This window comes from Chelmon rostratus, chromosome 14, assembly GCF_017976325.1.
Source record: "Chelmon rostratus isolate fCheRos1 chromosome 14, fCheRos1.pri, whole genome shotgun sequence".
Taxonomy (NCBI): Eukaryota; Metazoa; Chordata; class Actinopteri; order Chaetodontiformes; family Chaetodontidae; genus Chelmon; species Chelmon rostratus.
In genome coordinates this window covers 12,327,642-12,342,676 of record NC_055671.1, presented here as the reverse complement: position 1 = coordinate 12,342,676, position 15,035 = coordinate 12,327,642, and the positions used below count along the sequence as shown (strand labels likewise).

At 41.4% G+C, this 15,035-nt stretch overlaps 1 protein-coding gene across 3 annotated transcripts in view; it reads left to right on the top strand.

Moving 5' to 3' along the window:
- The window catches only part of cadm2a (cell adhesion molecule 2a), a 209,956-nt gene extending 196,458 nt beyond the window's left edge, over positions 1–13,498 (top strand). For all 3 annotated transcript variants that reach the window (XM_041951995.1, XM_041951996.1, XM_041951994.1), the window contains 2 exons: positions 6,190–6,312; positions 7,689–13,498. In XM_041951995.1, coding sequence (XP_041807929.1) covers positions 6,190–6,312; positions 7,689–7,807 — 242 coding nt within the window. In that variant the 3' untranslated portion in view covers positions 7,808–13,498. The remainder of the gene's footprint in view (positions 1–6,189; positions 6,313–7,688) is intronic.
- Positions 13,499–15,035: the final 1,537 nt, after the last annotated feature.

Genomic DNA, 15,035 nt, shown 5'->3' with positions numbered 1-15,035 from the left:
GTCTTTAACCCCACATTCACCTATTGAAGCTGCTTTAGAACGAGGACACACCTTTTGTGAAAACTCAATAACAGAAGGGACTATTTTTAGTCCTCACAGGGATTGGTACCTGCTTTATTCCATTGCTATTGATCTCGTTTTAAATGGAGGGCTCAGGTTAGGCCGAATGATGAGCAAAAGACATATTTTCTCGAGGGCAAGTGTCCAGGGCAGCTGATTGGTTGCCGTGTTTAAGCCAGAAAGGCTAGGTTCGTGTTGCAGTATCCCCAGCGGGGGAAATGGTTAGATATTGAACACTACTGACCGTCTTCTCCCCGCTTTCTCTCCCACTCTCCACCGTAAAGCCGAGGATCACAGAAGGAATTAAAACATAATGCAAAGGTCTTCCCACTTATTGCTGGGCAATTATTATTGATGGCCTGTCACATTAACTCGCTTTGGGGAAGAATTATAGCAACAATTTGGAATAAAGCGTAGAACAGAAAAAAGAGGAATCATTAGATCCTGGGGCTAGTGTTATGAATTACATGTAATAGCCCTTCTATTCATTAAATCTCAATGGCAGGGGACACTTTCAGCAATCTTGAAGAAGCGCTCACGTGCACATGCATACATGCGCGCGCAAACACACAGTTGAGGCAGTCAACAATTTTCATTTGTTGACATTAAGTTTTATTTGGTCCTTTATTAATCTTTCTCCACTTGTGTCCCTCGGGGGATTGTCAGGCTTGTTGGTGGCAACTTGCTTCCTTCAAGATCACTCATTTCTGTGAGGGCTCCTGCTGCTGCTGCTCTTGTTCTTGTTGGCTCGCGCAATGCAATTCTTCCACACTAACCAGTACCATAATGCAGTTTTATGACAGAAAGGCAGCAGCAATATACTCATGATTAAGGTTCCATAGGTGTAACATGTGATGTGCTCTTCCTGCCTCGCCCTTTGTTGTATTTTATTGTTATTGCCGTTTTGAAGAGGTTATGCATTTCTGCCAAACGTTGAGCTGCCTTGATAGATTGATTCTTACATTCGACTTAATGAATTCATATGATTAATTATCTCGCTTTGCTTATAACTTCATGCTGTTACCCTGCTGACCACAATTTCTTTTCATTCGGAGGAGAGAGAAGAAGGTTGTTGAATATTCAAGATAGTGTCCAAGTCCACGTGTGGGCTTTATTGAATGATTAGCAGAAGTAATTTGTTTTCAGAATCTAATTAATCCACTCTGACCCAGCAAGCAATAATGTGCAAGGACACACACAAACACACACACGAGCGCACGCGCATCTTGGTAACGTCTCCTCTTTTCTGTCTTTGCGGCTCTCTCGCATGCATGGGTGCATTCGTTCAAGATTGTACACACGTGTGTCTTTCGGCCCTCTGCTACAGCCTCCAGGGACTCTTTCATCTTGGCAGTAGAGCCAGCATTAGATGCAGATTGGTGAATTTCCAGTCTCAGCCAAAAAGTTGGGCATAATTGACTCATCGAACAAGTGAGTCTGCAGGCACTTTTCACCACTTTCCCTCCTTTCCGTTCCCTCTGTTTGCAGGCACTCTTTCTTTTTTGTCTCCAACTTTCACTGCAGCAGAAGTAATGCAGAGTAATACGTGTCTCTTTATGTTTCACATTTAATGATGTTATGTGCAGTGCTTTCGATACTATGGAAGCCATTAGAGGCGAAGCGTAAAGGTTTCATTTATTTTGTTTCCTGTGTTTGGTCACAGTTAATTTCAGGTAATCAGGACACATCTTATACAAGAGCCATTATCTTAGAAATATGCAAGAAATATCATATTAACTGCAAAAAACTACAAAACAAAAAAGTCCCACCTCACCTCCTGGGGCTTCCGAAGATGTTTCAGTGTTTCTCATGAATCTGAGTTCCTGTTAATGCAACTAAAATAGTCTATTGTAGCACAGTGGTATGCTCACACACACTTTCTTCCCTGACCCGCACCACAGACACAAGGACACTGCAGCTGTATAAGCTCATGCTTAAGCTAGCTGCAGCTTTATTGATCTGAGCAACTGAACCCGTTGCGTCACAGAGCTAGATCTGAGATCAAGAGAGGAAAAAGTGTAATCCAAAAGAAGACAAAGACGTCCGCAAGGGATGAATTTTAACATTGACAAATTTTATACCAAGGGGTAAAGAGAGAGAGAGAGGTGTATGTTAATCTACAGGATGGAGAGGCTGTTTGAGTTACTTAGTGATTTGATGGATTCAAGGATGCTGCGTCTAATCATTTGAGACTGTTGATATAAAAGATGGCTCTAGGGAGTCAGTGCAGAGGGTGGTGTGGCATCAGGCCGAGAGATGCTGTATCAACACTTTGTATAATACTCAGAATGGCAAACATCTCCCATGTAGTTAGACAAACAGTGATTATGGTATTCGAAGATAAAGGCACGCACGTAACACATGCCAGTTGACAGTCTTCCGATTCTGATCATAAAAAGCTTTTTACATGGCACGAAGGAGCTTCAGACAATCTAACAAATGTGCTTATATGTTGTGTTCAGGCCCTACGGACACGTAGCGAAGCTAACATCAGAGTCAGGGTTGTGTGTTATCAACTAACCAAACCAAGTCAAGCCTTTTGGTACTCCACTGGACTTCCCCTTTTAGATATTTAATAGCTTTCCCAGATCACTAATTAATGTATAACATGTGATTTTGCAGAAATGAAGGTCAGATCAGGCCGCTACAAACGGAGGGGATAACCTGATTGAAGGACATGGTCCAGCTTTTCTCGTATGCTCATGATTTCTCTCCAGCTGAGCCCTTGATGAAACATTTGAGTTTCCTCTTGAACTACAAATATTCCTTTGCACATAATTTCCAAATCTATATAACACCTTTTTGGAACCAATCAAAGGCGAATGATGGTTTAGTTTTGTCACATTTTAGTAATGAACAGTGACCTGTACTGGAAGTTTAACCTATAACTTACAGCATCCATCACACATGCCTTTATTTTGACATACGGTTTGCTTCACATTCTTTCTAGAAAAGTGATTCTACGATTAATGTGATTTAATCTGACCAGATAATGGGGCTGTAAATTATATTGTTTCCATTTCCAGCCTTTAAACGTCCTCTTGAAAGCCCATCGTATCACTGTCGCATATCCTTCCACTGGAAACCCCTTATGAAGCCAGCCCCAGTGAAACGGATCAGATGAGGAGTTAGTGGGGCAGTTTAAGAGTAACACTTTAGGTTCAGTCCGTCCAAGCAGTGGCTCACAGAAACCCTGAACCCCTTTAATTTATTAAACAAGCCCAACTCGCTAGGCCGTGCGACAAGGAGAGTGTTATAAATATTAAAAGAGAAGTTTGCTCAGCCACCCACGCTCTCATATTAAATCACCCACAGAGGAATGTATGTGCCCTTATTAAAAGATGATGTGTTTTGGACCCATAAAAATGTATAACCCTCCTCTAGATCCCCTTTCTCCTTGTTGCCTTTCCTTTTCCGCCTTGCTCCAAGTGAAATTTCAGCCTTTTCCTGTCCATCAATCTGTACTTTTTCATTTCCTTTCGTTGCACATCTCCTTCCGTGAGCAGCAGCGGACTAGAACAGAATACATGAGAACACAATAGATGGGCCGTGTTTTGGAGGCGCTGCATGAAAAGTATTTAAAGCTGCATGTTATGATGAACTTTTGTCATGCACTTCTGTTGCTTCATGAGTTAATGGAATACACTGAAGATCTAGTTGTGAGTATGAGTATCAAATACCCCCCTGTTGGCTGGAAAGGTGGTTTAAAAGAGTACTCCTGGAATTTAACGTTTATCCAATAACACTGTTAGACTCATGAGGGACAGTTTAAAAAAAAATCAAAATTGATGCAGCTAAACCAGAGATATTGTCTGTTATTCCACAAATTCTTCTCAATGTCAAAACCTGGTGCCTACATTACCCACAATGCAACTCGACCACCAACAGTCCAGTCAGAGATTTGGGTGTGCTATGCCAGTAGCGGCTAATGTAGCCTGTAGCTGCTGGCCTTGAACAAAAATGAGGAGTGGGCTACGAGGTCGAGTAAGCTCACTTTTTTCTAACTCCACACCCCCAACTTATTTATCAATTTCAAACAATTCTGACTCGAGTGACATCACTTGAGGTGATTTATCAGACTTACAAAAGAGCCAGAAAAGACTTCACAGAACTTTTTTCACTCACATTACCAAAGACCTGTAGACAGACTTCATTCTTACTGTGATGCCGAGTCAGGTAAAAAAAAAAAAAAATCAAAATCAAAATCTGTACAACCTTCGCAAACCACTATTATAGCTTCCTTGCATTGATCCATCTGCTCAGTATGTGAAAAAAAATTACACAGAAATCAATGATCACACTACTTCAGGTGGAGCTCTGCAGCTATGAGGAGGCAATATCATATACAGCATCAAAAGCACTTGCGATGTTTTGGAGAAACTATGACAGTTTGGAACATACTGAACATACAAGTCAACAGTGACAAGGAAGTGTTTTATCCTACAGGATGTATTGATGCCTTACAAACCTCCATTTCAGTTCTAGTCAGAGGACAGACTTTTGGTGGAGTACTCCTTTAAGGAAGCGATGCAGTAGCAGGTGCAGGATCGGACAGCATGTCCTGGAAGTGTCAGTGGATTTGACTTACAGCCCAACCTCTTGGACATGACGCCGGCATATTGCGCAGCCAGAGTGTGTCGCACTCTATAGACGGACATACGACTGCATGGTCATGGCTTGTTTGTGCCTGCAGTGGGCTGTAACAGCCGGACTGCGGGGACAGCGAGTGTGTGCATGATGGTAAAAAACACTCGCTGTCCTGACAGATAGAGGTGAAGAGACACAGCCATGTGTGTAACTAAACGCCTCGAGTCCTCGCCCTGCTGGGCCGTGCCAGGGGAACATTCCTCTACTCTCTGCTCCACTGACCAAGCAGAACTGCAGCACGGTGAAACCACGCTGCACACGTCTGTGTGTGTGTGCGCGCGTCGGTACGAGTGTGTGTTTGTCCACTGGGAGGCAGTGAAGTGTGACGGCCTGGTCACTCAGACCATGGAGAGTTATGGAGCGAGAGCGAGCCAGCTGTTCAATTCGGCCACATGGGCGGACACAGAAAGAAAAGGAGAATACTGAAGAGAAACAGTGTCAGTGCGCCACGTGCGCCGCGTGTCTAAACCGGCCTTCCATCACTGCTCACCCTGCTCTGACACGGCCATATTTTAGCTATCATGAGCCCACATGTGCACGTGACGTGACAGGGTTGTATGTGGCGTGCCCCGGCGCTCGGAGGTGGATGATGAGATGAGTGCTAATTTCTCAGGTGTCATGGACTGATATGAATAATACAGGCTATTCCGTTACCCCCCCCCACCCCCCCACCCAACGCTGTCACAGTCGACATCTTTTTTTGATTCATCTACAGTGGACGCCGGCAGTGTCACGTCCCTACTCTTACCCTGAACACCCTGCGAGCCGGAATTCGCCAACAAGGGAAGTGGAGGTGAATAAAAGGAAATGAGCTATTGTTGAAGTCGAGGGGAACCTTTGATGGATCTTCGCGTGAGGCGTGAACAGCCTCATCATGCAGATTGTTCCATCTTCACAACTATCGTTTCGACTGCTTTTCCAACAGCTGGAGACCTGTAGCAACTCTCTAACAGCCAATTCATTTTCCTAATAAGAATCCTTCCTCGCCAAGAAACAGAAAAAGATTGATCTTTCCTTTTTACTTCCCGTGTGATGATTTATTTACTGTGTACTACTCTTCCACCGCTGCCCCGGTTTGTATGTTGGGGACTCCTGCGGCACCATGGGGGTGATCCTAAATTATTCATTTCTTTTTTCCGGGTCCCTCTTTCATTCTCCTTTTCCTTCATTTTGCAGGGCTTATGTGTGTGTGTCTGCCTGTAGCTGCTCTTTGTGTCAACGTGGTGTCCGTCTCCCTTCCTCCCTCTCTCATTTTATTATTCTCAGAGAGCTAGGCAGCTCCGCTCTGACTGCATGATGTGAAAGGAGAGAGGAATGACAGCAGCTCATTATGGCAGGAACGAGCTGGAAATAATCTCCTTTTTCCTCCTTGCTCTGTTTTGTATTGTCTGTCTGCTGCTGTTCCTCTGCCCTCGCTCCCTCACCTCACCAACCGGCGCCTTCATCTGCTGCCTTTGTCTCTCTCTCTCTGTCTTTCCTCAGATCCCAACGCTGTGGGGCAGCACGGCACTGACCATGCCTTGATCGGAGGAGTGGTGGCTGTAGTGGTCTTTGTCACCTTGTGTTTAATCATTGTTCTGGGAAGATACCTGGCCAGGCATAAAGGTAAAACCACAGTGGACCAGAGTTAAGTCTCTCAAGGCTTATGGAGCTAGTGGAGCATGTTGTACTTGTCCCATTAGACCTCAGAGTCTTTCCCCAATTCCCAAGTTACAAGTTGTGTGACATACCTGCAGTGGAGAAGAAGGAATGAAGGCTTAAGTCCTGCACGCATAGTATGATGGCACTAGTGGATACCCATTTTTTCCCATAAGCAATCCAGAAATGTCATTGCATTTATTATGAATACTGATTGGGGGAGACACAGAATGCTATGGCATGATTTTACTCTACCCTCTTTTGTGTAAAAAAAATCCTTGAAATCCTTCTTCTCAGAGTCATAACTCTAACACATATTATATTTGATTATATTCAGTGCAAAATTTTCTGATGATCTCAGTAAAGGAAGAGGATGTCAGTAGATTCACTGAGAAATCACAGAAAAAAGAAAAACATGCTCCCAACTCCAGAACTTGCCTGAGAATAATCACGTTTTTCCGTTCTTTTCAGGTAGTGAGGTGATAGTTGTGTGAACACCCATGGGAACATTGCAAACAGACACTGATAACAGCTAGTTCCACAGACTTTTAACAGTGCCATTTTGACAGAACGTAAACAAATCTAGGCTACAATGAATGTGGCTTGTATTTTAGCCCACACTAAATTCTCACTGAAAACTCACTGAATCCATGGTGGCATTATACTCCCTGTTTACATTCCCTAAAGGATTATGGGATACATAGTTCCAAAGCATTTCTATCCCCTGAATCAAAGCAAGACAAAGAGTCAAAAACCACTAATGACAACTTTTTCGGTGTGTTTTAAGACTGTGCTAAGGCTCAGAGTGCCCCAGGTCGTTACTCTTCTCTTTCCATTCATATACAGATATTTGTTCCTTAACTACCTACTTAAAAACATGTTTTAGTGCATGACATGCAAATTGATGGCATTTTTCGAGTAGCCCAGCTCATTTTAAAAACAACAATATATGGCATGCCTGTAGAGTAAGGTAGAGACTCTGCTAAAAAGAGAGAGAAAATAAGCGAAAAAGCCTAAGGTTTAGAGTTAATGGTCAGTTTCCAACACTGATGCTACAAAAGTGAGCTCTTACAGTAGTTAGAAGTGAGAGCCGCACCGCATTGCTTAGGTGTACAGCTGCACGCCTGTGCGGAGGTGTTTGTTGATGCAGGGTTTTACACACTTCCTCGCCGCTGTATTTACATATCCTGTACTATCCCAGCTTCACATCACTCCGCGTATGAATTATGTAGCATTACTGATGTTGTCTTCAGATGTGTTTCTCGCCTCGGGCAGCAAACACCATGCAGGGCCGCTCGGCGTTTGTTTTCCTTGATGCAGGTTTGTGTTCTCCTTTTTCTCAGGAACGTACTTGACAAACGAGGCCAAAGGAGCGGACGACGCGCCCGACGCCGACACAGCCATCATCAACGCTGAGGGCAACCACGCGCACGCAGAAGAAAAGAAAGAATACTTCATTTAGACTGCAGGGGGAGCTGTGCAGCTCTCTCCTCCCCCCTTTCAATCCCTGTATCTCTTTCTCTCTCTCTCTCTCTGTCTCCCCCTTCTCTTCTCCACCTCTGACCACTGCCCCCATCGTGTCCACGAGGAACCCGCAGGCAGCCCAGCCAGTGTTTTTCTATTATTACCTTCTGTTGGGCCCATTTCTGTCATTTACATCCCGCCCTTTCTTTCTTTCTTCCTCTTTTGATTTGGCAGCCGGTGTTCGCAGGCAGCTTGCCGTCGCTGCTGAAGTCGCCCCCTCGCTCATACTGTTCCTCATCTTTGACATGAATGCCTGGAAGTCTGTATCTCTACCATGACTGCTTCTTACATGAGCCCTCGTTCATCCTCTCCTCCGTTTCCCTCCGAGCAGACACCCCGAACACATACGATGTCCCCTTTGTTCACACGCGTCCACAAACACATATCATATCTCACATCAACACGGTGCCTAAAAATACAGACGCCATTGAACTTCTGTCAATGCCTTCATGTATCGTCTGTCGGTAGCAATGTAAATGCTTTGTAGATGGTTAACTGGACCATCGTTTCATTGCTTAGCTCACAGCTTTTGATTATGCATTGCGTCTTTTTTTGTTCTTTTTTATTATTTGAATGAAAAATCTTTGCTGTTTACGCCTTATACATGTCTATCACACTGAATACTAGACGATCCACCCCCACCCCCCCAACCCCATCCTCTCTAAATAGACCTGTAATTAAACAGTGGACCCTTGTAAGATAAGAAGAAAGTTTTGTGTAACACTGTAGCAAGGTTTGTCAGATAAGTGTATAATATGATTTTCATTATTAGGGTAGGGGTAATAAAGGGTAGTGCGGTATTGTTAAGAGAAGAGAATACACAAAGATGCTAGATGAAGCATTCCATCAAGTAAACTCAGTCAAGTATATAAGACCATTTGCTAAACCTGCTGTTCCTGTGTACTTCTGTCTGTATATTGCTGCACTGTCCAGGCTGCAGTTTAGCGAACCACCAACACCTTCAGCGTCCTCTCGACAGCTTACAGTAGTTTGTGATTCACATTAAGAGTTCAGGTGTACAGAAAGAGTCGATCTCCTCTCTCTAAAAGTTGTATAAATTGTATTGAAATGAGTTTAGCTTTTCACTTTGAATTATTTTGTTTACGTTTACGTCACATTGGGATAATTCTGAGGCTTAAGGACCCTGTGAAATGCAAAATGGACCATTGGGAGTGACAGAAACAAGTATACAGTTATAGTATGTACAGGAAATGTAGTGTTTAATTACCTTTGCTCACTCTTTCACTTATTTTGATTGATACCTCTTATAATCTTGAGGTCCAGGCAGCTTTCCACAGTGGTTTCCGTCCATGTACTGGCTCCTAGATAAGCATCCAATCATAGTGTTACTTTATGCAAATAGTGATAACATCAGTTTGACGAAAAATCACACTTTCTGTTTGTATTGCCACCTCCACATTTCTGCTTAACCAGCTTCTAATGATTTAGTTGAGCTGTAGATATCACCAACATGCCGCATACTCCCACCTCTCAAACTGCATAACTGCTCTTCTTATTTCCATTTTGTCAGAGTCGCTCTCCATGGACTGAACTTTGATTTCCATTTCATGGGGTCTTCAAGCAAGGAAAAAAAAAGAAAAAAAAAAAGGAAATAGTGTGTGAGTGCTGGGTCATAGATCTGCAGGGGCCTCCTTTCCAAAACTAAAAACTGAAGACAAACAGAGAAGCACAAAAATGTCTGAATGAGTAACTGTGTTCCTTTGCCAACAGCTCGATCGCTTTGGGAATGGTTCTTCTACTCAGATGGGTATAGCAGAAAGATGACAAGGCTGTCCTTGATTCATCCTGGAAAAAAAAAATCACAGTGCATCTTTTTGAAAATGTAAGCTAAATCATGTTTTTATATATAAAAAAAGTTTCTAATAATTTTGGTTTAATGGTTCTAAGCTCCCTGCTGTATATTGTGTCTGCTAAAATGTGGTTGATTGTGAAAAATTGCTGTTAAATTCTGGATTCCCATATTCCTTCAAATTTGTATATTAGCCACCTTATCTATTTCCTTTTGTCATTTTTCATTGCATAATCCTTATTGGAAAACTTTTAAACAAATGTATTTTGTTTGGGCACAAGGCATGTATATAATGTGTGAAAACTAAACTTTGGTAATACACATTAGCATGTTTTTGTTTGGTTCTTCTTCATGTTTGATTCTTTTGAACTGGAGTTATTTAAGGGAGAGCCCCAATGGAAGACTGTTTGTAACTTAATTTTGGAGAGCGGTGGCTTCTTGTGTTTGTGGCGTGCTCTGAGGTGCTACAGAGCTGAAAGATTCGGTGTAGAAAATACGAGTGAACAAGAAAAGGAAATGACAAAACTCAGTGAAACAAATATGGAAAAACACTTATGGTGTTTGCATGTTGGCCCTTTGTCCACAGAACTAGAGGAAAATGTGCATCTGTCTTCACCAAATACAAACTGGAACGCATTAAGATAAACATTACCTTCACGCTGGAGGCAATGAAAGTTTCCCACACGCTGAGACAAACATAACATATCCTCGTAAACAACTTCTGCTTCTTTTCATACGTCCCTGCCATTTGTCTTTTATCAGTTTGCAGGAATTTGGCTGATTTACTCTCCTGTGAAAGAGCGATAAAGTCTGTGGCCTCTGGAACTAAAGACTTAAAGGCAAGGCACTAATCCACTAAAAGGGAGTAAATTATTACCAAGGGCAATAAAATAGTGGGCCCAGCTGTCTCCAATTCGATGGCCAATTTACAACATTATGCAAATAAGGTCAGCAAGTAAGGTCTTTTTCTGTTTGTGGTAGAGCTCGAACACTGCTGGGGTGAATCAGGAGCTGGGAGTCATTCGATCGATCACATCAGTTTTTGCCCGTCACCGCGGACGCAGACATTTAGTTTGCATATTACATTTTAAATACCTTGATTATTTGTTTTTAAAAATGCAGAAGCTTTGCCACAGTTTGCAATAGTAGTGCACTTCAATCAATGTACCACTTTTTACAGGTTTAACTTCAGCCACACCCCAAACCTTCAGTAGATCGAGACTAAAGCATTCTAGACGGGCTCCGGTCTTTAGGAACCTTCTGTATCACATGTGTGCATAGATACATTTATCACAATGATGTCATGTTTTGTTCTTTTTTTATTATTATTATTATTTTGTACTTTTCTATCTAGTTCTTTTCATTGTGTCTTAAATCAGTGACGGTGTCAATCAGATTTTCTGTTGCTCTACGCTCGTGAGTTCCGGCTTGGAAATGAGAGAGCGGTCGAATCGATTTGTTGATTGTGAAGTCAGAGAATCAGGCTGTTTTATATCAGATGGGCACTGGCCAGGTGTGCAGTGATGGGTCAGAAAGGAAACAGGTGCCATTTACTGAATTATGCACTCTGACTAATTTGAAGGCTATTTCTTAGCGAATGGTGAAATGTGTTTTGTTTTTCTTTCTGAAAACCACATGTAAATATTTGTTTTGACACGAAAGTAATGAGCTAATTTGTTGCAAATGGCTTTTTATGATAGTCAGACCAAACCTGAAACTTTTTTAATTTGTTGTTCTCACAGCCTGGCACATACCATCATGCACTATTTTGCTATGATAGAGTCAACTGTAGCTTGGGGTCAGTTATTGGTCGTTTTTCTTTTTGTTGATGTTGTTGTTTAAAACTAAGCTTTAATCTTGTTGCCTCCTTCCTTTCCAATATATATCAGTTCGGTTTATACCACTCCATCACCATGGGCCTCTAATTTCATCCTGGCGGGAAGACAGCAGTAGCGCTAATATAGTACTTTCAAGGGCGCAAGTCCATTTTTTTAGATTCACCTCCGTCTGGTCCAAATGCACCCACTTTCTTTGACTGACAGCGGCGCAGCTGAGGTTCATGCAGATCAGGCAGTGTAATACTGGCAGTCGTTATGGCATGCACATACTTGCGCACAATTTTTGCGAACAATTTTCATGTTGGCGGTGGCACACACACACAAAAAAAAACCCAAAAAACAACACTTATGCAAGTGTTTTGCCTCTTTCCCTGGGAGTGACCTTTTCTTTATTAACACATATTTAAATGCATCTTTTAATGCGACCAAAGCAGCTTGGAATGGGTTAAATTAGTGGGTGATTTCTAGCACTGTTGTCGTTCACAGCTGCTCGGAGCTTGTAGGATTATTCCCTTTCAGTTGACTAAACCTGCAGCAGCAGGGACTACATGTGTGCCCGACGGTAATCATAGAAACACATTTTATTATACTATGAGTTGACCAAGTGCTCTGATATCACTATTTTATGAAGTAACACCATATCACAGGATTTCAGCGTATCCTGAAACGTTAATTCAACCCAGAACATTCTTGGACATGTATTTGTGGAGCTGTTTATTTGTGCCTTGCCTGCCGGCCTGCTTCTTTTAAAGAGGGATGAGACGACCTGACGTGATTGGCCATTACTGAAGCTTGTCGAAACGCCACCTGCTGATGTCGCATCGCGTATTCATCCCGCCACAGCCTTTTCAAAATCCTGCGCCGCCCCGAGAGCGCCTCTGCTCGCAGAATATTGTAGTCGGTCGGGCACTCACACATTTGGCGCCAGCAATTGTTCCCAATTTCAGGAAATTAGAGGCCCACATCAAGTAAAAACTCTGAATCCCTGATTAAAAAGGGATGAACAATGAAAGTAATGCCCACTTTGATTCATAATCTATCTAAAACACCTCTTTTTTTTAACTGCGCTGGTTCACATTTAGTTTTATCTCGTGGTTTTGTCGGTTTCATTCTCCGCAGCAGTGATGATAGCATGACATGGCCCGGTCCAGTCCTATCTCTCCTCCTCTGACCCTTCACGTGTCTTTGCTGTACAGTTTGGCTTCAGTGCACTTCTTTGTTCCTCTGCAATATTGACACTAGAATCAATCAGTCCAATTTCCACGATCGTGACGTTTTGATCTTTCGTTTTGTTTTCGATTATATCTGTTTCTTTTGTTTTGCATCTCAGGAATATATTTCATTTAGAGAGTTTTTTTTCGTTTGTTTGTTTATTTTCTGTCTTAAAACGGGGACTTGTGAGCACTTCCCTCTCTACTAGCCCCCTTGAATGCTGACACCATGTATTTTGTTGAGTTTAAGATTATCACAATGTTAATAAAATTATTCAGTGATTCTTCAGTAATTCTGTCATCTCGCTGTCATTGGGATATTAGACTTAAGAAACCGTTTTTTGATATGATGACTGACTTGAAATACTGATATTTAGAAATATGCTGCAAATAATCACAAGTTTCGAGAATGATAGAAGTTGTGTTTATACACAGTGTTAATTAATCTTAGCTTATGGTGTGTAAGCAGTTCAATGCTTTTGTCCTCTACCACGTTTTTCTTGTAGCAACACACATCTTTATGAGTCAGTCGCTCACAAAATACGAAATATTCACAGTAAAGCTCAGTAAAGATCAGGATTAGAGCTAGACACGTTAGTTCAGCTTCTGATGTACCTTGGTGAAATAAAGGGTTTCATATCAAGCTGCACTGAGAGGGCTTGATTCGATATATAGCACCATAATGGAGGTGTTTTTCTCCCATTGTCTGTGGGATTTATTATATTTAATTTAGAGGTTCGTTCTCATGTATGAAATAAAAATTGTTGAATAAATAGTTGCCAAAATATGTGTATAAGCCTGATTCTATTTTTTTTTTAATCATCGTTTTCCTTCTGGAAGGCTCTTACCTCAGTATTTCTGAACCGAGAGATAAGCACTGATGATACACTATAAATACTGCCGCATTGGAAACATCTAAATTTGCTCTCCCAAGGATCCATGCACACACACAAACACAAACACATGCATAGACACATGTTCATGAATTTTTATTACCACGAATAATTCATGTTGCGCTCAGTGGTGGTGGTGTTATGATGCCATTCAATTTTGTCATGTGGAGCCTTTCAGATGGATTTTCCTGTATTAGTCAACGGCCTATACAAGGCTGCCTGTGATATACAGCAGAAGACTTTTAAAATTAGTCACAGTTTAATCAGGACAAAGTGACGCAGGGAAACGTCATTGAAAGGAATGAGGAAAGCATTGTTTTCACATTAAAGTCCATGTTGCTGGCCAAAAAAACCTGTATAATAAGTATAATTTCTGCATGTTTTCCACTTTTTCAGCTTTAGATTTCAAAAGGTATCACAGTAAATCCCTTAAACACTTGAACATGCATTATCTGATAGTGCAATCATAAGCTTTAAATGAATTTGTCCCTGTCAGTCAGTGTTTTACCATCATGCATGATCAGTGGTGGAATGTCATTACTCAAGTGCAATTCTGAGGTACTTAATAATACAAAATGTAAACCAGTATGACGTATTATTAGATTTATTACTGTACGTTAAGCTACTCAACATTATATAAAGTAATTTAAGATCCATGTTAACCAGCTGCAACATTACAGTGAGGAAGACATTAATGCATCAATAATTATAACCAAGCAATATAATATACAGCATATTATTCTGAAATGGGCCAGTTTGCATTATGAGTCCTCTTACTTTTGGTACTTTAAATATGTTTTGATGCTAATACTTATACTACTTGTACTGAAGTAAGAGCTTTTTCTTGTAACAAAGTATTTTTATGTTGTATTATTACTTGAGTAAAAGATCCAAGTATTTCTATCACTTCAGTATATGATGTGTGTTTACTGCTGTCGATGTTTAAGATTGAGCTCATTTTAACTACTTTATATACTGTTGTGCAGTTTAATCTACAGCAGTGCATCATATTCTATAAGATCGTCATGTTTGTAGCATCACTGTCCTGTGAGAACCACGTATCTCTAAAAAGTCAACTTTTCATGAGCTCAGAGAAACACTCCTGTTTTCAGCTTTGTGATGATGCATTTTCCGGCTAATCCAAGAGGCTTTTTTTTTAAGTTTAATCATTTTAAGAAGTTGGAGAATTATCCCAACCCAGAAAGGAACACTTAATCCTTCCATTTATGAGAAAACCCTGAATTTAAAGTCACCAAATTCTGAGATACGTGGACTGGAATGGAATGAAAAATTGTAATCTGAAAAGTAACTAAATCTGTCAGATAAACAGTACAATCATTGTCTCTGAGATGCAGTGGAATACAAGTCTAAAGTTGCGTAAAATGGAAATACTCATGAAAAGTTCAAGTACCAT